This window comes from Sceloporus occidentalis, unplaced genomic scaffold, assembly GCF_023333645.1.
Source record: "Sceloporus occidentalis isolate IW3139 unplaced genomic scaffold, rSceOcc1.0.p SCAF_112, whole genome shotgun sequence".
NCBI lineage: Eukaryota > Metazoa > Chordata > Lepidosauria > Squamata > Phrynosomatidae > Sceloporus > Sceloporus occidentalis.
In genome coordinates this window covers 19,102-44,497 of record NW_028317092.1, presented here as the reverse complement: position 1 = coordinate 44,497, position 25,396 = coordinate 19,102, and the positions used below count along the sequence as shown (strand labels likewise).

Sequence of the window (25,396 nt, the reverse complement as noted above, 5' to 3'; positions counted from 1 at the left end):
CTGGATCTCAATTTAGGCTATTTTGGCCCAATAGGTGTCACTGGTCTGGATCCCAATTTAGGCTATTATTTGTTTGCCTAATAGGCAGTGTTAGGCACAACAAACGTGGAGACACACAGCAGAGCACTGCGACCGGACAGGTTCAATATCAGCTCAGTAATGGCTTCTCTGCAGTTGTGCGTCGTTGATCTTACATTCCAGCGTCATCACACTAAGCTCCTCCCATTCGAGAGTCTATTGCGTCTTCTCTCGAATAGGAGAAGCCTAGCTTGAGGACGCTGCATAAAAAGTAAACAAGCTGATACTTCCGTTCTGCTCCTGTGTCTCTGTCAGTCCTTCAGCTTCAGCTAAATAGTTTAGTTGTCAGCAGGGTATTCGGCAACAATCCTATTTATTTAGCTGAAGGACTGAAACGGAACAAGCTGATACTTCTGCTGTCATCTCTATTAACGTCACACAGCAAACAGCGAAAGTATCAGCTCGTTCCATTTTAGACTGACGTTGGAGAAACAGCACCTGACCCTACCATGACTTTGAGAGGTCCTCTCCCCGTAATCATCCCCAGAGTCCCTTTGTCCCCTCATTCACTAAACCACACCCCCTTTCCCTTCCTCCCTGTAGTTCAGGTATAGATCAAATAAACGACACATGTAAACAGCACTTGCACGTGTAGATCAACTGAATAAGACATACAAACCCTATATTTGCAGATATACATAATGCATGGAAACATAGCATGTATAGATCAACTTTAAATATTACGTGAACACAGTATTGAGGGTATAGATCTAATAGAATCAGAGATCCAAATCCTGTATTTGCAGGTATACAATAACAATGTATGGAAACATAGCATGGCAGGTATACACTCACTGGCCACTTTATTAGGTACACCTGTTCAATTGCTTGCTAACACAGCTAATCAGCAAATCACATGGCCTTGTTGCTATCAGAGGTCAGAGGAGAACGGGCAGACTGGTCCAAGATGACAGAAAGGCAACAGTAATGGGGGAGGTATCCATAACTACAAATTATGCTGTTGTAGATATTCCACATACAGCATTTATACCAAGAGGGGAGGATATTTGTGTAGATAGAACAGTGGTTAGTTGGATTAAAGATAGTAGTAGCATAAAGAATAAGCTTGCACCTGATGCAGATTGTTTTTATGAGAAAATAACCGATGTCTACTAGCTAATGCAAGAAGTCTGGCTAACAAAATTAGAGAATTAGAGGTACTGGCATATGAGGAATATGGTGATATAATTGGCATTACGGAAACTTGGTGGGAGGAATCCCACGACTGGACAGTTAATTTAAAAGCTATACACTGTTCAGGAGGGACACAGGAATTGGAAAAGGGGGGTGTGCCTTTGTTAAGCCAGAGTTAATGCCTCATATTAAGGATTCTGTATGTCAGATTACTAAAAATGTAGAAGTATTGTGGGTCGAAATATCCACTAGGAATAAAAGGGGTAATTCATTCATTTTGGGAGTTTGCTACAAACATCCAAACAGCGACCAGGATATGGAAGATCAGCTTTTTTTTTACAAATTGAAAAAGCTGCACAGCAGGGTAATGTTCTAGTCATGGAAGATATTAATTACCCTGACATTGACTGGTTCTAGGTGCTAGTAATTCAGTGAAAGGGAGGAGATCTTCTATTAATGAACAACATGGAGCTGTTTTCAAATATTCAAGTACGGGAGCAATTGGGAAGTACTGATAATAATAGTAAAAAGCAAACTGCTGTAACTGTCACCAAGACACTTAACTTTAAAAAAGCTAATTTTAACAAGTTAAGGACAGGCTTGCAGAGAATTAATTGGGATGACATCTTTGACTCAAGAGATACAGAGAGGAGTATATTTAAACTGTACTGTTAGGAAGGAAATCCACAAGAAAGAAACTAAAACCCATGTGGATGAATAAAAGTGTTAGGTAATGCAACAAAAATAAATTGGCATTTAAACTGTACAAGTCAGAGGGCTCAGTGGCATCATACAGTATGTCAAGTATAAAGATGCCAACAAAGCTTGCAAAAGGGCTAAAGACTGGCTAAATTTAACAATGAGAAGATTATTTTTTAAGTGCATTAATGCCACAAAATTTAGGAGTGACAATGTAGGTGTTTTGAAATCTGGAGATGGTAAGTGAGGATCAGGAAAAGGCAGCCTTTCCTCTGTATATAACAAAAGAAGAGCCACTTGCTGATGATTGGCAATTCAGCACTACAGAAACCTTAAATCAATCGTGGGAATGGCTGACTTAAGACAAAGTTTTTAAACATTTAAGTAAACTTAAAGTAGACAAAGCTCCAGGGCCAGATGGGATACACCCGAGGATACTACAGGAAGTTAGTCAAGAAATAGCTAGACCACTGTTTTTAATTTTCAAAGATTATTTTCAGTCGGGGATTGTACCAAAGGATTGGCGGAAAGCTGATGTGGTTCCCATTTTTTAAAACATACAGACCTGTAAGCTTAACATCTGTGGAGGGGGATTTTTTTTGGGAGTTTATTAAGAGATGGAATACAGGAATATATTGTGAACAATTATATAATCAGTAGGAGTCAGCATGGTTTTGTGAAGAACAGATCATGTCAGACCAATTTAATTGCATTTTATGATGTTGTGAGTAAATGTATAAATCAGGATGTTTCTGTAGATGTTGTCTATTTAGATTTTGCAAAAGCATTTTACATTTTTCCACACGAGCGGTTATTGTCCTAGCTTATTGTATAAGCTAGGACAAATAGGTCTTGGAGAAAATGCTTGTGTTTGGATTAGACATTGGCTTAGTTACAGGGCACAAAGAGTTGCTGCTAATGGTAAATTCTCAAGCTCGACAACCGTGGTAAGTGGGGTGCCTCAGGGTTCTGTCTTGGGTCCAGTTCTCTTTGACTTATTTATTAATGATCTTGAAATAGATAGTGGAAGACACTTGTGTTTGCTGATGACACAAAATTAGGTAAGGTGATAAAGTGTGACCAGGATGTAGCTTCTCTTCAGAATGATTTGGATAAACTAGTGGACTGGGCAAATAAGTGGCAGATGAGATTCAATATAGTGTAAGGTAATGCACTTTGGTACCAAAAATAAGCATGCAACATATACTCTTAAGGGCATTGCATTGGGAAAATCAGAAAAGGAGGATTTAGGTGTAATTGTAGACCAAAGACTTAGCAACAAAGTGCAGTGCCAGTCAGCGGTTGCAAAAGCCAATAAGGTACTGGCATGCATAAAGAGGAGCATTAAATCACAAGATGAAAATATAATTTTACCTCTTTATAAAGCAATGGTGAGGCCTCACCTTGAATATGCAGTGAAATTTTGGGCACCAGTTCTTAAGAAGGATGTTATAGAGCTGGAGAAGGAGTGCAGAGGCGGGCTACAAAGTTAATTAGAGGAACAGAGAATTTTAGTTATGAAGTAGGACTAGAAAAACTGAACTTGAAAAGAGACTTCTAAGAGGGGATCTGATTATTGTACAAATACATACAAGGTCAGTATAAACAGCCCTCTAGTGATCTATTCACCAAGAGGTCTCTACAAAAGACACGGGGTCATCAGTTGAGACTTAAGGAAAGGAGATTTCAGCATCAGCATAGAAAAGGGTTCTTCACAGTAAGAACAATAAGAATATGGAACTCTCTGCCTAAGGATGTTGTACTATTAAGAAAGGTCTGTATGCTTTTCTGGTTAAGCACAACATAAAGGGCTACAACTGTTAAAAGGACAGTCGTATTAGAAAGTTGATCCAGTGAGAAATCTTAGTACCAATTGAGCATAATTTAAACACAACAGACTATTGTTGCTGACCATGTCCATCCCTTTATGACCACAGTGTACCCATCTTCTATGGCTACTTCCAGATGGCTAACGCACAATGTCACAAAGCTCACATTATCTCAAACTGGTTTCTCGATCATGACAATAAGTTCACAGTACTCCAATGACCTCCACAGTCACCAGATCTCAATCCAATAGAGCACCTTTGGGATGTTGTGGAACGGGAGATTTGCATCATGGATGTGCAGCGGACAAATCTACAGGAAATGCGTGATGCCATCATGTCCATATGGACCAAAATCTCTGAGGAATGTTTCCTGCACCTTGTAGAAAGTATGGGAATGAAGGCAGTTTGGAAGGCCTGGAAGTACCTAATAAAGTGGCCATAGAGTGTAGAACAACAGAATAACGCACAAAGCAAGCTTTGCAGGTATAGACAAAGGTGAGAAGGCCCCACTAACCAGTAAATCAAAGAGATCCTCCTACTCAACATACCATCCTGAGAGCATAAATCTTTAAAATCAGTACAGTCTCGCAAAAGTTTATACGTACAAATGAGACAGGTAATGTACTGAACAATCTGAATGGGTCCTACAGTAAGTAAAGTGCCAGAAAACAGACGACCAAATACACACACCAGGACAGGTTCTGGCACACCAACCCCCAGACACACACACCAGGACAGGCTCTGCCACACCAACACCCAAACACACACACTAGGACAGGCTCGGCCACACAGACACCAAGACACACACCAGGACAGACTCTGCCACACCGATGCCCAAACGCACACACATACCAGGACATGCTCTGCCACGCAGACACCCAGGCACACACACCAGGAGAGGTCGCTGCCACACCAACACCCAAACACACAGACCAGGGCAGCCTCTGCCATACCGACAGCCAGACACACCAGGACAGACTCTGCTACACCAAACACATAAACCATCCCCCCAACACCCCCACAGAGGGGGGAGTGGACCAAAGCAGGATAATGGCATTAGTAGGAATCCAGAAGTGCTCTTCTGGACCATATCCCCTCCAGCATGCTGCCAGCATGCTGCAAGCCTAATCTCTGCTACCATGCAGGACTCGTGCATCATGACATCAAAAGCGCTGCCCCACAACTGTGAAACCTCCTTACCCCCATTTTTAAAAATGTACAAAAATCAACAAAATAATTTTTTTTATATTTTTATACCAAAAATATGCCAATTAGTTTTTTGTTGACTTCAACTGCCATTAGCCTGAATCATTTAGAGGTATGGGAGTGATTAACAATTGGTGCACTGGAGGCATATTGATTTTCTTCCTAGAGTTTGTGTCTTTAGCAGAATTTAACTCCTTCCTATATGCCTCCCCTGTGCTATATTCCTGTGCTATATTGTGTACTCTGACCTTAATGTGTTTGTTCAACAGGCTTTTAAGAAATTTGTTCAGTTTATAGTTAATTGCAAAATTGTTAATTTGACTATTTTTTAAATGTTTGGAAAATGGTGGTAAATTTCAATTTCTTTGGTTTTTTTTTCATATTCTTACCAATATATCATGTGATAGCATACATGGTTTGCCCTAAACTAGGTAATAATGAATGGCTTAACTTTGCATAATCAAAACTCCTGGAACTCAAAGGGTTAAATGACTATACACTTTTTAGGAGCAGAAGAGAAAATAGAACAGGGCAAGGGTAAAGCAGGTGAACTGAGGGCAATATGGCTGCGCTTGAGGTAACATCGTCTCCCTGATCCTCTAGTTGGGGGACAGGACATCAACACAATCACCATCATCTTGCCCTCACTCCAGTTTTGCAGAAGTTGCTGCTGGGTTATTTATGCGGAGATGCGGACGAAGAAAGAACATAGCAGATTAAGGATTGAAGACTGAAGCTAGAATAGAGGATAAAGAAGATGAGGAAGAATATGTGGAAGTGGTTGACAGAAGCGGAACTGGTCGACAGAGAAGGTAGGGAAACATTTAGAGAGTGTGAGTGAATGAGACTGAGAGAGTGAGTGAGAGAGTGTTAGTGAATGTGGACCCACACATTTCGAATGACAATTTTCAGCTTTTTGCTTAGTTTTCGTCTGGGGTCCTGGTAAATTCGGTAAATTTGCAATTCGTACAAATCCGAATGCACAAGTCTAAAATACACTATATGTACGCTATTGTTTTTATTTTGTTTTCTGTCTTTTACGTGTGTGCTCTCTGCCTGGGTTTTTCTTTATTGTTTGAGACACATTAGTGGTGAAATGTAATCAAAAGGAAGATAGTTCATGTTTATTTCATTTGGTGATTGAGCTCACTTTGTTCCTTCATATTAATATAAATCTTTTTTTGACTATGCAATAGACTTGGGCACCAGGGAGGTCTTCGTGTTAGTCTTCGGGAAAAAAAAAAATCTGCGTATTCTGCAAATATTCCCCATTTCCTGTCTCCTCTTCGGGCGAATATTCGTGGACATTCTTCGTGTTGGTTTTTTCCTTTGTTTTTTCCGGTTTTGTAGAAGGGGTTAATACAGGGTTAACGTGGTAGGACTACACAGCAGCTCTGGCGCCAGGAGTTTAAACGTATGAGCAACTCTATTGGTCGCCAGCAGGGGGCTCGTCTGCCATCAACCAATGGTTGTCACAATAGAGTCACTCATACAGACTTTTAAAATCCTGGTGCCGTAACTTGACCGGCAGAGACCACTGGTCTCCCTGCTCTATCAGTTAAATGTCCTTACAAGCAACTTTATTGGTCGTTCGTACGGACTTTTAACTGTTGCAGCAGGGAGACCAGTGGTCCGGTTGCACCTTAAGGAGTTAAGGGGCTGTGCAAGTGAGCCTATTAGTCGCTTCCACGGCCCTTTAACCTACGGACTTTAGGATTGGTTGATGCCAGAGGAGGTCCCTGCAGACGACCAATAGGCTCACTCGCACTGCCCCGACAGCGAACCTACGGATTTCCGCTTCCGTCAACTCCTACGATGCCGCAAAGATAAGGTAGGCTAGATGGGAAAGGGACCAGCGAGATTAGTAGACAAAGACGAAGACAATCACGAAGATTCTTCATGTTGTGTGTCTTCATCTACGTTTTACCGCCGCAATCTTCTCTTCTTCATGTCTTTGAAAGCCTGAATGCTATCCAAGATGGCATGTGGAAATGTGTGAACTGGATTTATACCAAGATCAGGTTAGTTATATTCCAACATAAGTATATTTTATATATATTTCCTTTTTGTGTTTCAATGATATTTCCAGGAAGCCTAAATTTTGGTGACCATTGCTGTTGTGAAAAGTTGTGAAAAACCTTGTAACACGATTTATATATCATGAGTTATTGACAACAAGTAAAATAACAGAATGCTGAAAGCTGGACTGACCTTAAGTATGCAGAAAACTAAACCTTGTGTTAACAGGATTAAGTATATAATTTAATCTAAACAATTTAAAATCTAAACTTTCTAATAAACATACACCATGAAAAGCATAGTTGAAAGGTAAATGTTACCTTGTTTTTGTGGGGTGGTCCAGGTTTTTTGTGCTTTCTGACATATGCTGTAAAATAAATTTTAATTAGAGAATATTTTGTATGCCATTGCAGTTTGTTTATCTATATATATTATGCACAGAAATATTCTTAGAGTTTTACTGAATTATGATTTTGGCTAAAAATACATGCTTTGCTTTATAATGCTGCCATTTTTTTTATTTTACCATGGTTTTCTTTAATGCAATCTAAACTTGTTTCCCATACTACTATATGGTTACTATAGCCAGTGTCATTTAACCTACATCATTAGACTAGTGAATCACATATATCATTCTCTTTGATGGTACCTTAAAATGTAAAACAGAGAGATATATGTTCATGATGTCAATGCAAAGGACAGCTGCTGGGGCAAAAAAATCGAATAATTACCATTTTTTTTTACACAAAACCATTAGATACAAAGATTGTTGTGATCCGGAGGGGGTCAACGGGGCAATTGCCCCACCACCAAGATACAAGGAGGCAAGCTACAGGAGTAGGGATAAAGAGGTAAGTCCCGGCACCTCTTTATTATCTCCCTAACTTTAAATTGCGTGACCCTGTTGTCAGACTGAGGCTTCACGGGGTAAGTGAGCTGCGTGTATGTTATTGTCTGTCCGGGTACATATGTTAGTAAATATATGTGTGCAAGTATATGTGTCTGGGTATGTTAATGTGTGTCAGCCTGAGTATGCATGTTAGTGTGTGCCTGCCTGAGTATGCATGCTAGTGTTGTAGTGATATATGCATATTCATAGCTGTGTTGCTTTAATAGACAGGGGATTCCCTGAGTAGGAGGGGTTTATGTGAGCACATGTTGATGTTAGTTGTAGTGATGGGAAGTTCGGATCATTAAAGTGAATCGGATCATTTCGATTCGTTCACTGAAATGATCCGATTCATGATCCGGATCTTCGGATCACTCAGTGTGCCTGCACGGAGTTACTGTTGTCCAGTAACTCCGTGCAGGCACACTAACGATTGGCCCCGCCCCTTTCATTATGAATCCTCCCCCCTGCCTCCAGTGATGTCAATGAAGGCAGAGAGTCGTTCAAAGATTCGGATCTTACAGGGATCCGAATCTTACAGTGATCCGGATCACTGTAAGATCCGGATCATTGTAAGATCCGGATCTTTGAACGACTCTCTGCCTTCATTGGCATTCTAATCATTCAGAGAATATCACCATACTGTTATAAATAATACATTAATAATCACTGCCCCCAGGATTTACATTCCCCTTTACCTGCAACTGCACCTTAAGCTAACTTTATTAAATTAATTAAATTAACCCTCACCATTAAATGAACCCTAAACACCCCATCAACCATGACTGCCCCAAAAAATTAACCCTTAACACCCCATCAACCATGACTGCCCCTAAAATTAACCCTTAACACCCCATTAACCATAACTGCCCCCAAATTAACCCTAAACACCCCGTTAAGCATAACTGCCCCCAAATTAACCCTAAACACCCCATTAAGCATAACTGCCCCCAAATTAACCCTAAACACCCCATTAAGCATAACTGCCCCCAAATTAACCCTAAACACCTCATTAAGCATAAATGCCCCTAAATTAACACTAAAGACCCCATTAAGCATAACTGCCCCCAAATTAACCCTAAACACCTCATTAAGCATAACTGCCCCTAAATTAACCCTAAACACCTCATTAAGCATAACTACCCCCAAATTAACCCTAAACACCTCATTAAGCATAACTGCCCCTAAATTAACAATAAAGACCCCATTAAGCATAACTGCCCCTAAATTATCCCTAAACACCCCATTAAGCATAACTGCCCCTAAATTAACACTAAAGACCCCATCAACCATACCAATTTATTAGGTAATTTATCTGGAGTACATGCAATTAATTTAGGGGCAGTTATGGTTAATGAGTATTTAGGGTTAATTTCAGGGGCCGTTATGGTTAATGGGGTCTTTAGGGTTAATTTCAGGGGCCGTTATGGTTAATGGGATCTTTACGGTTAATTTCAGGGGCAGTTATGGTTGATGGGGTATAAGGGTTAATTTTATGCTGATGACTGAGGGTTAATTTAATTAATTTAATAACTGTAGGTGCAGTTATAGGTAAAGGGGGGCAAACTCAGGGGAATCTAAATCCTGGGGACAGTGTGAACATTATTAATGTATTTATTTATAAAAGTATGGTATCAGTAATATTCTCTGAATGATTCGAATCTCTGTAAGATCCGGATCCCTGTTAAGATTCGAATCATTCGACTCTTCGGATCATTCGACTCTTCGGATCATTCGACTCTTCGGATCATTCGACTCTTCGGATCATTCGACTCTTCGGATCATTCGACTCTTTGAACGACTCTCTGACTCTATGAGTCATCGTTCCTGTGTGAATTAATGAGCTGTAACCTGACCCCAGGGTCTGTGTCTGAGTGCTCTGCAGATGACTCACAGCTCTAGGATCAGGTTACAGCTGCATGATTCACAGACTGAACCGCTACAAATGAATCGTTCAGTCTAGTGAACCGATTCATCCGGATCACTAAAAAGAACCGGATCAAATGAACGATTCGTTCATGATCCGGACATCACTAGTTAGTTGAGCAAGGACTCTACAATTGATGATGTTACTGATTAAAGAAAAGCTGTTCATCTGAAGTGAGTGTCAGCATTAATTATTCTGCACGAACTACAGAAAACACAACAAGTGTGTGCCTGCCTGAGTATGCATGTTAGTATGTGCCTGTCTGAGTATGCATGTTGGTGTGTTTCTGGCTGTATATGTATGTGTGTCTGCATATGGATGTTAGTGTATGCATGTGTCTCTGTCTGGGTATGTTAGTGTGTGTCTATCTGAGAATGTTAGAATAGGTGTCTGGGTATGTTAGCATGTATATCTGGGTGTTAGTGTATAAACATGTGTCTTTGGGTATGTTATTGAAAGTGTGTCTGGCTATGTTAGTGTTTGAGGTTTTTATTGTGTAAACATATGTCTTTGTCTGGGCATGTTAGTATGTGTGTATGTGGGTATTTTAGTGTGTGAAAATGTGTCCTTGTCTGGTTATGTTAGTATATATGTGTGTGGGTATGTTTGGGTGTGTGGGGGTATTTTAGTGGGTGAACACATGTCTTTGGTGATGCTAGTATCTTTGTGTATGTGTGTATCTGGGTCTGTTAGTATATGAACATGTCTTTAGGTATGTTAGTATGTGTGTGACTAGTTGTGTTAGTTTGAGTAACTAGGTATGTTTGTGTGGGTGTCTGGTGTGAATGGTAGTGTTAAGTGTCTGCGTGTGCTGAGTTTCTGAATGTGTGTGTTAGTGCCGAGTGTCTAGTGGTGTTGGTGTGACTATCTGGGTGCGTGTTAGTGTGAGTGCCCCTTCTGGGGTCAGGCCCTCGATCTGCTCTTGGTTACAAGTTATTATGTAGTGCGTAATGCATTTTGCCAAAGCACATAACTTCACCTGGAATGCCAAAGTTTGTATCAGATACATTTTTTTTAAAAAATACACAAAAATTAACAAATTCAAAATAAAAGTATAATTAGCATATTGTTGATGTTAATGATATCTAAGATGCGAATAATCAGAGAGGTCTCTCTAAAATCAGCCTACAAAGCAGCAATGTGCAAGGTCTGTGCTGAAAGAGACATAGATCTGCCTGGATATATGCTCCTTCTCATTCTGGCTTCATATCATAACCTGCCACTCAGTACACTGAGGCTGAAAGGCAGACCTTCGTCTGCACAGACCTCCACTTAACCACCAGGGGCTGAAAGATCTGTACACTAAATGATCAAATGTATTGGGACACAACTCTTAATTATTGAATTCATGAATTTCAGTCAGGCAGACCCTTTGCCACAGGTGTATAAAATCAAGCACCATGCAGTCTGCATTTACAAACATTTGTGAAAAAATGGTTCGTTCTGAAGAGCTTAGTGAATTCAAAAGTGTTACAATGACCTATCATAGTACCACTTTTGAACGAACATTTTTCACAAATGTTTGTAAATGCATCCTAATGTCACCTTTCCAATAAGCCAATTTGTGAAATTGTATCCCTGGTAGATATTCCACGGTCAACAGAAACCGGTCCAGGTTTTAAGCCAGGCCTTCTTGGTGCCTGACTTCACAAACACTCTACTGGATCAATGTGCAAAAAAAATCCCAAAACCTTCCCAGAAGAGTGCAAGTTGTTAACGCTGCGAAGGAGGGACCAACTACATATTAATGTCTTATGTATTTAGAATTGTCATAAAAGTCCCTGTTTGCGCAACGCTCAGGTGTCCCAATACTTTTATTCATGTATATACGAAAAGTATGTTGACAACATACCATCATGCCTATAGAAGCTTGTTGGACATTCCATTCCAAAACCATGGACATTAACATGAAGGTACCCCTCCCCTTTGCAGCTTTAATAGCTTCCACTCTTCTGGGAAGGCTTTACACAAGATTTTGAAATGTATCTGTGGGACTTTGTGTCCTTTCAGCCATTTGTAAGGTCAGGCACTGATGTTGGACGAGAAGGCCTGGCTTGTAGTCGGCATTCTGATGCATCCCAAAGGTGTTTAGTGCAGTTTTAAGGTCAAGGCTGTGTGCAGGCCACTCGAGTTCCTCTGCACCAAACTTATCAAACATGCCTTTATGGACCGTGCTTTGTGCACAGCGGCAAAGTCAGGTAAGCGCTGTGTTTTTGCTCTAACTTGAACTCAGGGCAAAATAATGGCGCTTTCGGTGATGTCCTCCCCCGATTGGAACGAGAGGCACATTTGCACAATTCAAACTATATATAGACACACTATGTGTATATATGTGTATATGTGTATATATATTTATTTAAAAAAGAAAGAGTATTATAAAATATAAAATAATACCTTTTTAAATGGACTAACATTCCATTATAAAGATGAGTTTTAGAGAGAGATGAATCACCTATTCACCACTCCACCAGGTGGATCTTGGGTTGCAGTTTCCTTCTGCCTCTCCTTGGCCAAGTTATTCCTGTGTGCTCTAGACACAACTGCCCCTTGTTCAATCAATAAAGGCCCAGTATAAACTCGGCATTATCCTAACCTCAGTGCTAAAGCATTGTGTTCCTGGACTCTGACCTCATTCTAGTGTTTGTCCCTTGGTACCCCGTTGATCGTGATATTCTGGTTTCTGCCCTTTGGCTCAGACTGCTACTATTCTTCATATCATCCCTTGTACCGTGCATTGGTCAGCATCCACTGCCACCTGCCAGTCTGCTGTGGCCTGCCGTGTGCCCTATTGAGACACTAGACCTCTGAAGGTGTACTATGGTATTTAGCATCAAGACATTAGTAGCAGATCCTTCAAGTCCTGTAAGTTTTGAGGTGGGGCCTTCATAGATGCATCCTGGTGTCATGTGTTTTCACGCACATGCACCCAGCCATCCTTGTGATGTAAAAGAAAACTTTATTCATCAGGCCAGGCCACATTCTTCAATTGTTCCATAGTCCAGTGCTTATGCTCACGTGCCCATTGTAGGCGATTTTGGCAGTGGACAGGGGTCAGCATGGGCACCCTGACTGGTCTGTGGCTATGCAGCCCCATACGCAAAAAACTGTGATGCACCTTTCTATCAGAACCAGCATTAACTTTTGCAGCAATCTGAGCTACAGTAGCCCCCCACATGCATCAATGAGCCTTGGCTGGTCATGACCCTTTTGCCGGTTTACTACTTTTACTTCCAGACTGGGAACACCCTACAAGAGCTGCAGTTTTGGAGATGCTCTGACACAGTGGTCTAGCAATCACAAAGTCACTCAGATCTGTTTTTCCTTCTTCTAAAACATCAACTTTAACCCCTTAATGACAGGACTGTTTCTTACTCGTAGTACATTGTGGGACAATGGCTCTTTTAAAAATTTTCAGTGTTGCTGTTTAGCTGTGTTTTCTTCTTTCTCATTTCATGCTCCCACACATATTATATATTGTTTTTTTCAGGACAAACAGGGCTTTCTTTAGATACCATTTTTTATCATATCATCTAATTTACTATAAAAAAAAAAAAGATAAAATATGGTGATTTTTTGTTAAAAAATTACTTTTTCTCACTTTCTTAAAAAAAAACTTTTACTCAATTGCAAAAACTAATGAAAAAACTGCTAAATAAATTCTACTATTTGTCCTGAGTTTAGAAATACCCAATGTTTTTATGTTTTTTTTCTGCACGTTATGGGGCAATAAGTACCAGTAGGGTTTTGCTATTTAAAAACCATTTTTCCCCCAAAGCTGGTCATACTGCGCCTTGTGCTATTTCGGGTATCTTAGAAGCCGGCCAATTAAATTTACCCCATAAAACCATATAGTTTTAAAAACTAGACACCCCAAGGTATTTTAAATGCTGGTATTGTAACCATTTCCATGCACTAGTTCTACCATCAGCCTTTGTCAAACTTTATGGTAGTAAAACATTTTTGTATTTTTTTCACACACATTGTACTCCAGGTATAAATTCACCGCTCCTGGTATATGTCACTGCCAAACAACACCCCAATATGTGTTCCGCAACATCTCCTGATACCCCACATGCATGTGTTTGTTAGGTTGTTCGAGGACTAAAAGGCGCTTTTTGAGAGGTGTGCATTTTTCAAATTGGAAATGCTGGTATTTTGACCCTTTCCATGCACTAATTTTACCACCTGCCTTTGTCAAACTTTATGGTAGTACATTTTTTTATTTATTTTTTCACACATGTTGTAATTCAGGTATGAATTTACTGCTCCTGGTATATGTCCGTGTCAAACAACACCCCAATATGTGTTCCACATCCTAAGCGCAGTGATACCCCACATGCATGGGTTTGTTGGGTTGTTTGGGAGGTAAAAGGCCACCTTTGTGATGTATGTATTTTTTGCCAGTTAGACATGTGGTCAGTCTGTGCCCACGTCCCATATTTGGGACATCTTTGGAGCCGGCCAATTCAATTTACCCCATCAAATCATACATTTTTTAAAACTAGGCACCCTAGGGGCATTTATAATGCCAATATTTTAATTCTTTCCATGTGGGAATTTTTGTGAAGCTATAGCGTGAATTGTAGGACTTGCTCATAAAAAACATATTTTTGTTTATTTATTTGGTGACAGTGGGGAATTTTTACGTTACCATATTTTTTTAAAAAATGTAAAACATTTTTTTTTACTTATCTCACTGATTAGTGAGCTGGGCTCCATTTACCTTGCATGGTTGAATGCAGTACCTGCATTCAACCTGCAGGAGGAGTTTGAGAGTTCTCAACAGATAGACCCTCTGTGAACTCATTCATTTTTCTATTGTTGACGCCATCTTGTGAATTTGCATGATGGCACTTGTGGTTGCTCTTCGGAGCAATCACAAGGCTATCGGCGTAGGGGGGTGGTGTTTCTACATGACTCGATATCGAGGCATGTCAGCAACACTGTTTATGCTTAGGAAGCATAGACTTGTACACTTTAAGCAAAATAGATTCAGACTAAATTTCTGTTTTTGGGCAACGCATTTTGTCTTTCAGTTATTAAATGTTAAATCTGTTCTTGCGTATTAGGACAGGTGCCCATTTATGCTACCAACCAAACCTCTAACTTGTGGACAAGATATTTTTTTTATTATTTTTCTATCCTAATATATTTAAGTTTTCATTGATAAATAAATATTGGTGACCGAACCAGGCATTATAATATGCATAATATATAATATTGGGGAAATTCAGGCCTGTTGTCATCTGTCAGTGTCTGCTTCCTAGGCCTCCTGCTGCTCCTCTCTCACCTGTGAGGAATCAGTTCCTATTTTTTTATATTATGGGGGCTGTCAGTCATGTTGGCTGGATGTGTCTCTCTGCCAGTGGCCTTTCTTGTCTCAATGCTCTTTCTTACTCTGGTGGATCAATTTTTGTTCTTGTTTCTAATATGGGAAGATTCAGCCTTTCTCTCAATGGCTGCCCTGTGTCATGCCCTAACTCTGCTGCTGCAGCTCAATTTCTTTCCTTACTCTGAGGGACAAATATTTTTCACATTTTGGGGGTGTCGTGTTCATTGTTTCTGCTGCTCCTGCCATATGACTCTCCTTACTGTGATGGATCAATCAAACTGGTCCAATTTTTGTAGCAATTAAGTCCCATTGGTGCAGCGCTGTTGTTGCTGGTGGTGGTCCTGGAGAGCGAAATCGAATGTGGAACTCTTCCTTAACTTTGAGAGGGTTCTGCTGTAGGTAAAAAGTGATTCCAGAAGGTATCAGGGACCTCCCCTTAAGGAACACCCCCCAAATATAATTTCCAAATCAAAAAACGTCCCCGAATTTCATAACTTCATACGTTTGAGCCGAACCGCAAGGAAACAAAATGTGTTGCCCAAAAACTGAAATTTAGTCTGAATCTATTTTGCTTGCCGTGTACAAGTCTAATGGCACCACTGACTCTATCAGATATCAACAGATATTAACCTGACTGCCTCTGCCAGAAAGCTTAAAATGGGCCATGGTTGGGTTTACTAACAACAAAATCAAGGTCCTACCATGACCATCCGAGCCTCCTGAAAACCTGTGGGCTGAACTGAAGAGGAGAATCCACTAGCGTCAACCTCAAAATTTGAAGGATCAGGAAAGGTTCTGTATGGCAGAATGGTCTGAGATCCTTTGCTATGTATTCTCAAACCTCATCAGGCATTTTACGAGTAGACTCAGAGCTGGTAACTTGGCATAGGGAGACATTTATTTTACAATTTATTAGTGCAGAGTATTTTTGTGCATTTTTCTGAAGAAAAGATCAAAGAGTTAAACAATAAAGATAACTGCATTCTTTGCTCATATCAAGGGTGCCAATATTAGTCAAGGGCACAGTATATAGTTGTGATGGAACCATCCATCACCGGGCCCCTGGAGAGGCCTGATTGCCAGCCTCCTGCCTATTGACTATGGGCCCTGACTTTGTAAAGACTCATGTGGCTACCCCCAGCAATATATTATCACTTGCTGAGGGTATTACCTCTGGCAGCCATTGTTTTACTTTAATATCAGACCCGACATCCCCACGGTGCACTACTATGTTGTCGTCCCCCCTTCCCCCCAGTTCCACCATTACAGACATTTACCTCGACCAGTCCCTGGAACCGATTTGGGCCAGTAACAGATAGTGGAGGTTGGGACCCCATTGTATTGTTAATCCCTTTACTGTCCCTTTTGTCTCTGGGAGGCAGATTAAGGGGGTGGTTATTTAAATGTGTGTGAGAAATGAAATAGGCTTTGTTTTGGTTATACCCTACACTGAGTCTTGGCTAGTGAAACTGGGCAAAGTGTGTTGTCCCAGGCTAAGGGAACACAAGTCAGCAGAGGCAGTCGGTCGGACTATCCAGCTCCATGACAATAGTAATACCTTACAACCCGCAAACACGTTACTCTTATTAAGTTGCAGTTTCTGCTTTTTTTCCACAAATGTTTAAATATGTTATTATATATCTTACAAGCCTTATGGTAGCAAGATACAATTCTCTCTCTAATACAGAGAACTAGACTTGTGCATTCAGATTTGTACAAATAGTAAATTTACCGAATTTCGGTAAATTTGGCAATTTGTACGAATCTCCAGAAAACGAGGCCAGACCCCCATGAACGGACAAAAATAGAAGCAAAAAGCTCAGAATTTGTGTCCGACATTCATGGATCCACATTCACTCACACTCTCTCACATCACTCACTCTCTCACACTCTCATTCTTCTTCACTCTCTCACGCATCTGCAAGAAGAAGAAGATGCGGAAGTGGTAGGCATATGGTAGGGAAACATTTAGAGAGCGTGGCAGCATGAGCGAACAAGAGTGTGACAGTGAATAAGAGTGAATGTGGGCAACAAATTTGGGCAGGCAACGAAAACGAATGGGCCAAAAACTAACCAAAAAATTTGTCCTAAACGCTTTTGGCCAATTTGCATATGTCTACTGAGAACTTCACTTTTCATATTATTTTCCCCTTCTTTTTACTCCATATCTCACCTGAACCTTCAAGGCCCCTACTGCTGCCTAACTGTGAACATCCTGTGATCCTGTGATTATGACAGCTTCACCACTATTAGAGATATTCATCTTTGCTTATTTAAGGAGCTCTTTCAAACTTTTATTTGTTTGGTGCTTTGTTTGACTGCATTGATGAGCATCAATACTATAAGATATAATTTTCTGTTTCCTAATCAATCTACCTTTCATGATAACCTTGCTAACAGCTCATTTTCATAATAGCAACATTGAGCACCAGAGCTATCTTTAAGGCGGGACAAATGGAGCAGAGGTCAAGGACCAACGTATCAAAGAGTTGCTCCTTGTTGAAGTCTTATGCCCCCAAGAGATTTGCAGCCAGATCACCCTATTACCATACAGACTTATGTTTTATCCATAGGAGAGCACCAGCTCTAGACATTAGACTGGGGAAACCTTGCCAGCCAAATGATATTGGGGTGTAGAGATGTGGAGAGAGGGGAACATACTGAGATGGACAAACAGAAGGAGAGGTGTAAAATAAAAAAATGATAGCTATCTCTTGATAGCTAAGTACTTCTGCCTAGCTTTTCATTAACAAAGTGATTTACTGTGAAACATACCTTTGAACCCTGAGTTTCAAAGCCGTGATCTTCAAAGACAGAGGCAGCATTTTGAGGGCCAAGAAGTCTGCGAGCCATCCTTTCTTCATAAGTAAGACGCTAAGGAAAAAAATAGGGTTTTTTATGACTATAAAATTATATTTTAGTAATTTTATGCCAACAGCATTTTCTACACTCAGAATGCCATTCATATGTTCAAATAAGTTCTTAAACTATATCACTTTAATATATATGATAGGGTGTCCCTTCAAACTTAGGTGGTGCCCTCACTATGCTCTCACCACCCCTGCACAAAATCATATTTTTATTTTTAAATGTGTTTATGGTAATTGTTTAAATACGGTAATAGTTTAGCTGTAAGATTGATAAATATGAAGTAATGCAATGTGTAGTACATAAACATCAACTATGAGACAAATGGAAGAGCTATCATGTTACAAAAATGTATGGCTACTGGGTGACTCCAAGTGACCACTGTGACAAGCACCAGAGAATCTTATACCTAGTTTTCACTTCCATTTGAAAAACATTTGTGCAACACGTTACCTCCATACATGAAAATAGAAAACAAAGTAAAAGAAGAAAAAATAGTGCAGTGATAATGTAAAACACCTTGTAAAGAGTGATGTGAAATAGGTATATTTACCGTATTTGCTCGATTATAAGACGACACCCCAAAATCTAAATATTAATTTAGGAAAAAAGAAAAAGCCTGATTATAAGACGACCCTATAGGAAAAAAGTTTTACTAGTAAATATTAATTCATGTAAACTATTTTTTTGTTTTTAACTTTTATTTACCAACCTGCCCCCAGTTATGCTCATCTAACCCCAGTTATACACATCTGCCCCCCGGAGTCCCGGTCCTGCTTCTGGAGCAATCTCCCCAACTGGCTCTGCTTCACCGCAGTGGGCGGGCTATCCCGGGAGTAGGAAGGTACGCACGTATGCAACCTCGGCTGCTGCCGGCACTTTCGCCGGCGCTCGGTGGCAGCAGCTGAAGTTACCATACAGGAGGATCCAGGTCCCCTGCAGCAATGCGGGGGATCTGGATCTTAGTCTAATAGTCAGACCTCATTTGAGGTCTGATTAGAAGACGACCTCGATTACAAGACGAGGAGTATTTTTTAGAGCATTTGCTCTGAAAAAAACCTTTTGTTCTAATCGAGCAAATACGGTACTAGACGTGTGCATTAAGAGTCATATAAACTTTATGTTTAACAGAGTGTGTCAATTTTGTCCGTACGAATCTCCAATAACAAGGAGGGACGCCAATGAAACAAACAAAAATGAATGTCAAAACCTCTCTCGCCCTCCCTCTCACATATTTTTTTGGACGATTGCTAATTAACTAGAAGATGTTACTTTTGTTGGGGTCAGACAGGCTTAAACAAGCTGTGAATGGCATCTAGTGGGTACACATAGTAATAGCAAATATAAACTTAATAATCAAAGAAACAATCAAGGCCTGAATGCAAGAGGTTATATACAGAAACAGGAAAAAAAGGCTATTGTCAGGGTTCCACCCTGCTTGCCTGGAGCCTGTCTGTTGTATACTGGCTGCCAAGTCTACTTGGAGCCACTAGTGGCCACCCTCCCCTTTATGAGCACCTCTGCTAATAATTATCTGGACAGCTGAGCTATGTTACCTGGGATGAACGCCCTCTTTAAATACCTGGGATTTCCATCATTCAAGGTCTTTGCATTGGAGTGGACTGACCTTTCTGTGTTACTCTGCATTTGGTCCTTTGCTAGCAGCACTCTGTGTGGAACCTACCCATTTTGACCTGGCTTGTTTTGACCCTGCACTTTGGATCATGATTTCGCCTTCTCTCTGTGATCTTCTGGTACCGACCCGGCTTTCTCGACCACATCTCCTGGGTATTCCAACCGTGTGCCCTGCCTGTGGTCATCCAGCGGTGTCCCCTGCCAGTGGGCCATTCAGCCGTGTGCCCTGTCCGAGGGCCATCTTGTAAAGTACCCGGCCAGTGGGCTATCGTGCCGTGTGCTCTGCTTTTGTGTCTGAGCATTATTCTTTTTTGTCGACCAGTCCTTTTTTGTACTGGCTTGACAGCTTACTCCAATACAGACTGTATTTGGATATATATATATATATCCAACCTTCTATATGTATCTATTTGCCTGTTTGTACCTACCGCTATCGCTATGCATCATGGGGTACAGACAGAGGCTCTGGTGTCTCCTGCACCTGGGCACGTGTCCTGACAGTTATAGTTAACCATTGCAATGCAAGAGATATCTATACTGAAAAAATCCTACCTCAGATCACTCTAAAACTAAACATTTAATAATCTCATCCAAAACACCAACTTATAATAGAAGGGTGGAAAGATGAGGGAAATCAAAATTTCAGGGGATCTGTGGACCTCAAGCTTCTCCCTGGGAGGCTGTTCCACATATCCACTACCCTCTCTGTAAAGTACATCTTCCTTACATAAGATAAAAACCTTCTTACGTTAAATCAAATAAATAGAAAAGAAAAGTGTTTGTCTCAGTGCCACACTGTACACAAATGTGGTAAACCAAAAAAGAATAAAGTGCTATAAAAAATCTAAATAAAATATATAGAATAAAATAAGATTAAGCTCTTTAAATTAAGATGAGAGCGGCCTCTTGTGTATTGCAATTTAGCAGTATATACAAAAAACACAAGATAAAAATACAATAGTGTAATATTTTGAATTGAATTGATGGTATTAATTGTGCACTTACATATTACTGTCATCATCTTCGCTGCAGCTTCTCCCTCTTTCACACACTGTCAACCTCTGTTGCTCCCCCTTCCATCTCTCCAGTCAGTATAGTCTCTCTGCACCAGAGACCAGACAATGGCTGGAGAAGGTGAGTGAGCAGATGGGGGGGGGGCAAGGGCACAGACAGGGCAAGAAGGCAGAGAAGGCTGAGGTAGAGATATTAGAAGAGAGTGCAGGGGGCAAAGGCAGGACTGGAGGAGAGGGCAGGAGGTACAAGGAAAGAGACTTATTTTGGGGCAACATTTATTGTTTCCGAATAAAAAAATCAGTCCGAATTTCATCAACTGAAAGGGAAGAAAACAAAATTTGAATTCTGAAAATGAATGAACCAAAAACTAAACAAATAAGTGTCCAAAATGATTTTGGGCCTTATGCACAAGTCTAATACTATTTGCTCGATTATAAGACGACCCCCCAAAATTTGAATATTAATTTAGAAAATTAAAAGCCTGAAAATGACTACCCTGTAAGAAAAAAAGTTTTATTGGTAAATATTAATTCACATACAGTGGATATAAAAAGTCTACACACCCCTGTTAAAATGCCAGGTTCTTGTGATTTTAAAGAATGAGACAAAGATAAATCATGTCAGAACTGAAATCTTTGAGGGGGGGGGGAATTTAAAAAAAAAAAAAAAAACCTGGTTGCATAAGCGTGCACACCCTTTCTTGAAGCACCTTTTGATTTTATTACAGCAATCAGTCTTTGGGTTTTGGGTAGGAGTCTATTAGCATGGCACATCTTGACATCTGTCAGACTGCGAGGACATCTCCTGTGCACAGCCCTCTTCAGATCACCCCACAGATGTTCAATTGGATTCAGGTCTGGGCTCTGGCTGGGCCATTCCAAAACATTAATCTTCTTCTGGTGAAGCCATGCTTTTGTGGATTTGGATGTTTGCTTTGGGTCGTTGCCGTGCTAAAGGTGAACTTCCTCTTCAGCTTCCTAAAGGACGCCAAAAGGTTTTGTGCCAAAATTGCCTGGTATTTGGAACTGTTCATAATTCTCTCCACCCTGACTGGGGCTCTTTTTCTTCAGCTGGAACCAGGGCCTTAAAGCATGATGCTGCCACCCAGTAGCGTACCTAGCGGGGGGCGGTCCGCACCGGGTGCCGCTCATCAGGGGGGTGCCAACTTGCCGGCACCCGGCACCCCTCCAGAGACGGACAGTAATGTCCGCCGCTGGAGGAGCAGGCTCGCAAGGGAGCGGTATCGGAGGTCTTTAACAGACCTCCGGCTCCCTTGAGTGATTTTAAGCCGGTTCCCTTGAACCGGCTTAAAATCACTCAAGGGAGCCGGAGGTCTGTTAAAGACTTCCGATACCGCTCCCTTGCGATCCGCGCGGCAACTGCTGCTGTGCGCCGGGGTTTGTAGTCAGATCCCGGCGGCACTGAAGCCGCGCCCACAGTGCCCTCTGACCCGGAAGAAGACAGAAGAAGAGGAGCGAAGAGAAAGACTGCTGTAAGAAGAAAAGAGGTAGAAAAGAAGGTAGAAAATCATTCAGTAAGACTGAGTGACAGTGAGAGTGGATTGGTATGTGTGGAATCTGTGGATTGGTATGTGTGGAATCTGTGGATTGGTATGTGTGGAATCTGTGGATTGGTATATGTGGAATCTGTGGATTGGTATATGTGTGGATTGGTATATGTGTGGATTGGTATATGTGTGGATTGGTATATGTGTGGAATCTGTGGATTGGTATGTGGAATCTGTGGATTGGTATGTGTGGAATCTGTGGATTGGTAAGTGTGGATTGGTAAATGTGTGAGAGTGATGGGTGTTATGCTGTACCATTTCCAATGTCTTTTTTATTATAATTATGCTCTAAAGTACATCATAACTCCCATCACTCTATACTGTTCCATACAGTGGCAGAGCTGGGAGACAGAGGCCTTGCACCCCCACCGCAGGACTCCTGAAATGTAAGTGAACTTCAAAGGGGGCAGAGGGTAGATAGTTAGGAGGGGGTAGATAGGGAGAAGGGAGTGAGACGGGGGGATAGGGGGTAGATAGGGAGAAGGCAGTGAGAAGGGGTAGATAGGGCAGAAGGGGGTGAGAATGGGTAAATATGGAGAAAGGAGGGTAGCAAGAATATTGAAATAAAGAGTCAGAATGAGAGATCGAAAATTAATGGATTAATGTGTGGATGAATTGTGTGAATGAGTGAGAGAATTAATGAATTTGTGAGAATGCATCAATAAATATGTGTAAATAATTTGTGTGAAAGAATAAATGATTGTGTGAATGAAAGTGAATTAGTGAGTGACTGTAAAAGTGTTTGTGTTAATCATAGGTGTATAGTTGATTTGTCAAAAAGGCAAAGATGGTATAAGCAGGGTGTTTATGGGACAAAAATGGCACAGGCAGGGTGTTTATGGGACAAAGATGGCACGTCCTATGTGTGTGTAATTTGGGTGCTGGTCAGGTTCTATGTGGGCAATATGGGCAATGTGGACGCTGTTTTTTTTGGAGGGTTATTAAAGAAAGCACTATTATATGTTCAGTAAATGTTATTTAAATGTATTTATTTTACTTATAAGTTATTAATTTATTTTTTCAGATTTCTTGTTGTTTACAGTTGACATACAGTTTAAAAATTGGTGCAATAAATATTCTTAACATAATTTTGTAGATGTCTTTACATTTGGTGGGGGAGGTGCCACTTACAGGATCCGCCCCGGGTGCCAAATACTCTAGGTACGCCCCTGCTGCCACCACCATGCTTTACTGTGGGTATGATGTTCTTTGGGTGATGTGCAGTATTTTTGCGCCAAATGTACCTTTTGGAATTATGACCAAAAAGTTCAACCTTGGTTCCATCAGACCATAACACATTTTCCCACGTGCTTTTAGGGGACTTGATATTTGTTTTTGCAAACTTCAGCCGGGCTTGGATGTTTTTCTTTGTAAGAAAAGGCTTCCGTCTTGCCACCCTAACCCCATTGTCCATTCATATGATGAATACATATGTTGTCACATGAAGCCCACAGCCAGTACTTGCCAGAAATTCTTGTAGTTCCTTTAATGTTGCATTAGGCCTCTTGTAAGCCTCCCTGACCAGTTTTCTTCTCATCTTTTCATCAATTTTGGGGGAACGCCCAGTTCTTGGTAATGTCTCTGTCGTGCAATATTGTCTCCACTTGATGAGGACTGTCTACTGTGTCTGCTGTGTTCCATGGTATATCTAATGTTTTGGAAATTCTTTTTTTTCCCCTTCTCTTGACTGATATCTTTCAACAATGAGATCCCTCTGATGCTTTGAAAGCTCTCTCCGTACCATGGCTTCTGCTCTGGGAAGCAACTAAGCAAATGTCAGGTAAATCCTACTAGAACAGCTGAACTTTATTTGTGATTATTCAGAGTCACTTTAACCCCTTCAGGTCCGGGACGTACCTGGTACTTCCTGGTTACCGGTCACCGGTAGACCGGGACGTACCAGGTACGTCTCCTCCAAAAACCGCCCCCACATTGCCACAATCGTGGTGATCGTGGGGGCGCTGCTGCTGCTGTCTGCCCAGGAGTCTGGGCAGACAGCACAGCCTCTCTAAACCCGCCCCCAAGCCCACGATCACTCCCACGGAGTGATTCTCTAGGCAGAAACCACGATTGCAGAAAAATCTGTAATCGCGTTTTCAGCTGCCACAGGCAGCTTCAGGGAAGGAGGTGGTGTGTTGAATGGGTCCCCACACAAGTGTGGGGACCTGACCCAACACCCCCCTGCTGCCTGATCGCTCCATGAGAGCGTCAGTGCAGCGTTAACCCCTTCAATGCCGCAATCGCGGCATTCAATTCCGCGATCACGGCATTGAAGGGGTTAATTCCCATTTTGTAGGGGGCTCTGCTGCTGGTGGTCTGCCTGGAAGCCCAGGCAGACCAGCAACAGCAAAAACGAGCCCCCAGAAGTCCTTTGATCAGTCCTGTAGGACTGATCAAAGAGACTCCTCACCTAAAATCTCCAGTCTATGGTCAGAGGCAGCTTCAGGGACAGGGAGACAGGGTTCTTTGTTCTCCACATGAGTGTGGAGACCAGCCCCCCCCTCCCTTGCTAAGTTAACCCCTACCCCCCTCTTCCTCAATTAACCCCTTCAATGCTGCGATTGTGTATGACCCCCATCGCAGCATTGCAGGTGTTAATATTAGTCCCCACAAGCTTGTGAGGACTAAATATCAGTCAATGCTGTGCTTCAATGGAGCATCAGCATTGAAAGAGTTAAAAAAAATTAAAAAATAATAATAATAATAAAAAAAAATAAAAAATAAATAAATAAAAAAAAATAAAATAATAATAATAAAAAAAAATAACAGCACTGACCTGAAAGTCCAGGGTGCTTCCAGGTCAAATGCTGGGCTGGGCTGATCATATCGCTCCTGGCCAATAGGAGTGATCGGATCATTATGGCAGTCCAAGGATGACCCTGCTCTTCAAAGAGAGAGGGGTCATCTAGGTTAATTATGAAAAAACACAAATTATTAATAAATAAAAAAATCATAATTATTACCTGATGACTTGTCGGTGACATTTTAAGTCGCTGATTATTGATCGGTCTCCCTGATTGATGTCAGCGGCCTAAACCTGTCACTTACAAGTAATCTGATAAAAAAAATATAAAAAAAAAAATGCACATGTTCCAGTTTTGCCCTCATAGCTTCCTCAAAAAATGCATGAACCATGCATGTGAGGCCTTGTTGGACTCATGGGATGTTGGTGAACAAAATGTGGTGTTTTCTTCCACTG

At 41.1% G+C, this 25,396-nt stretch overlaps 1 protein-coding gene across 1 annotated transcript in view; it reads right to left on the bottom strand.

The window, feature by feature from the left end:
* Positions 1 to 25,396, bottom strand: part of LOC149282555 (myotilin-like) — a 91,649-nt gene that overhangs the window by 58,383 nt on the left and 7,870 nt on the right. Inside the window, exons 3-4 of the mRNA XM_089498056.1 lie at positions 17,889 to 17,987; positions 5,595 to 5,616 (exon numbers count right to left, since the gene is read on the bottom strand). Of these exons, the coding sequence (XP_089354182.1) occupies positions 5,595 to 5,616; positions 17,889 to 17,987 (121 nt within the window). The remainder of the gene's footprint in view (positions 1 to 5,594; positions 5,617 to 17,888; positions 17,988 to 25,396) is intronic.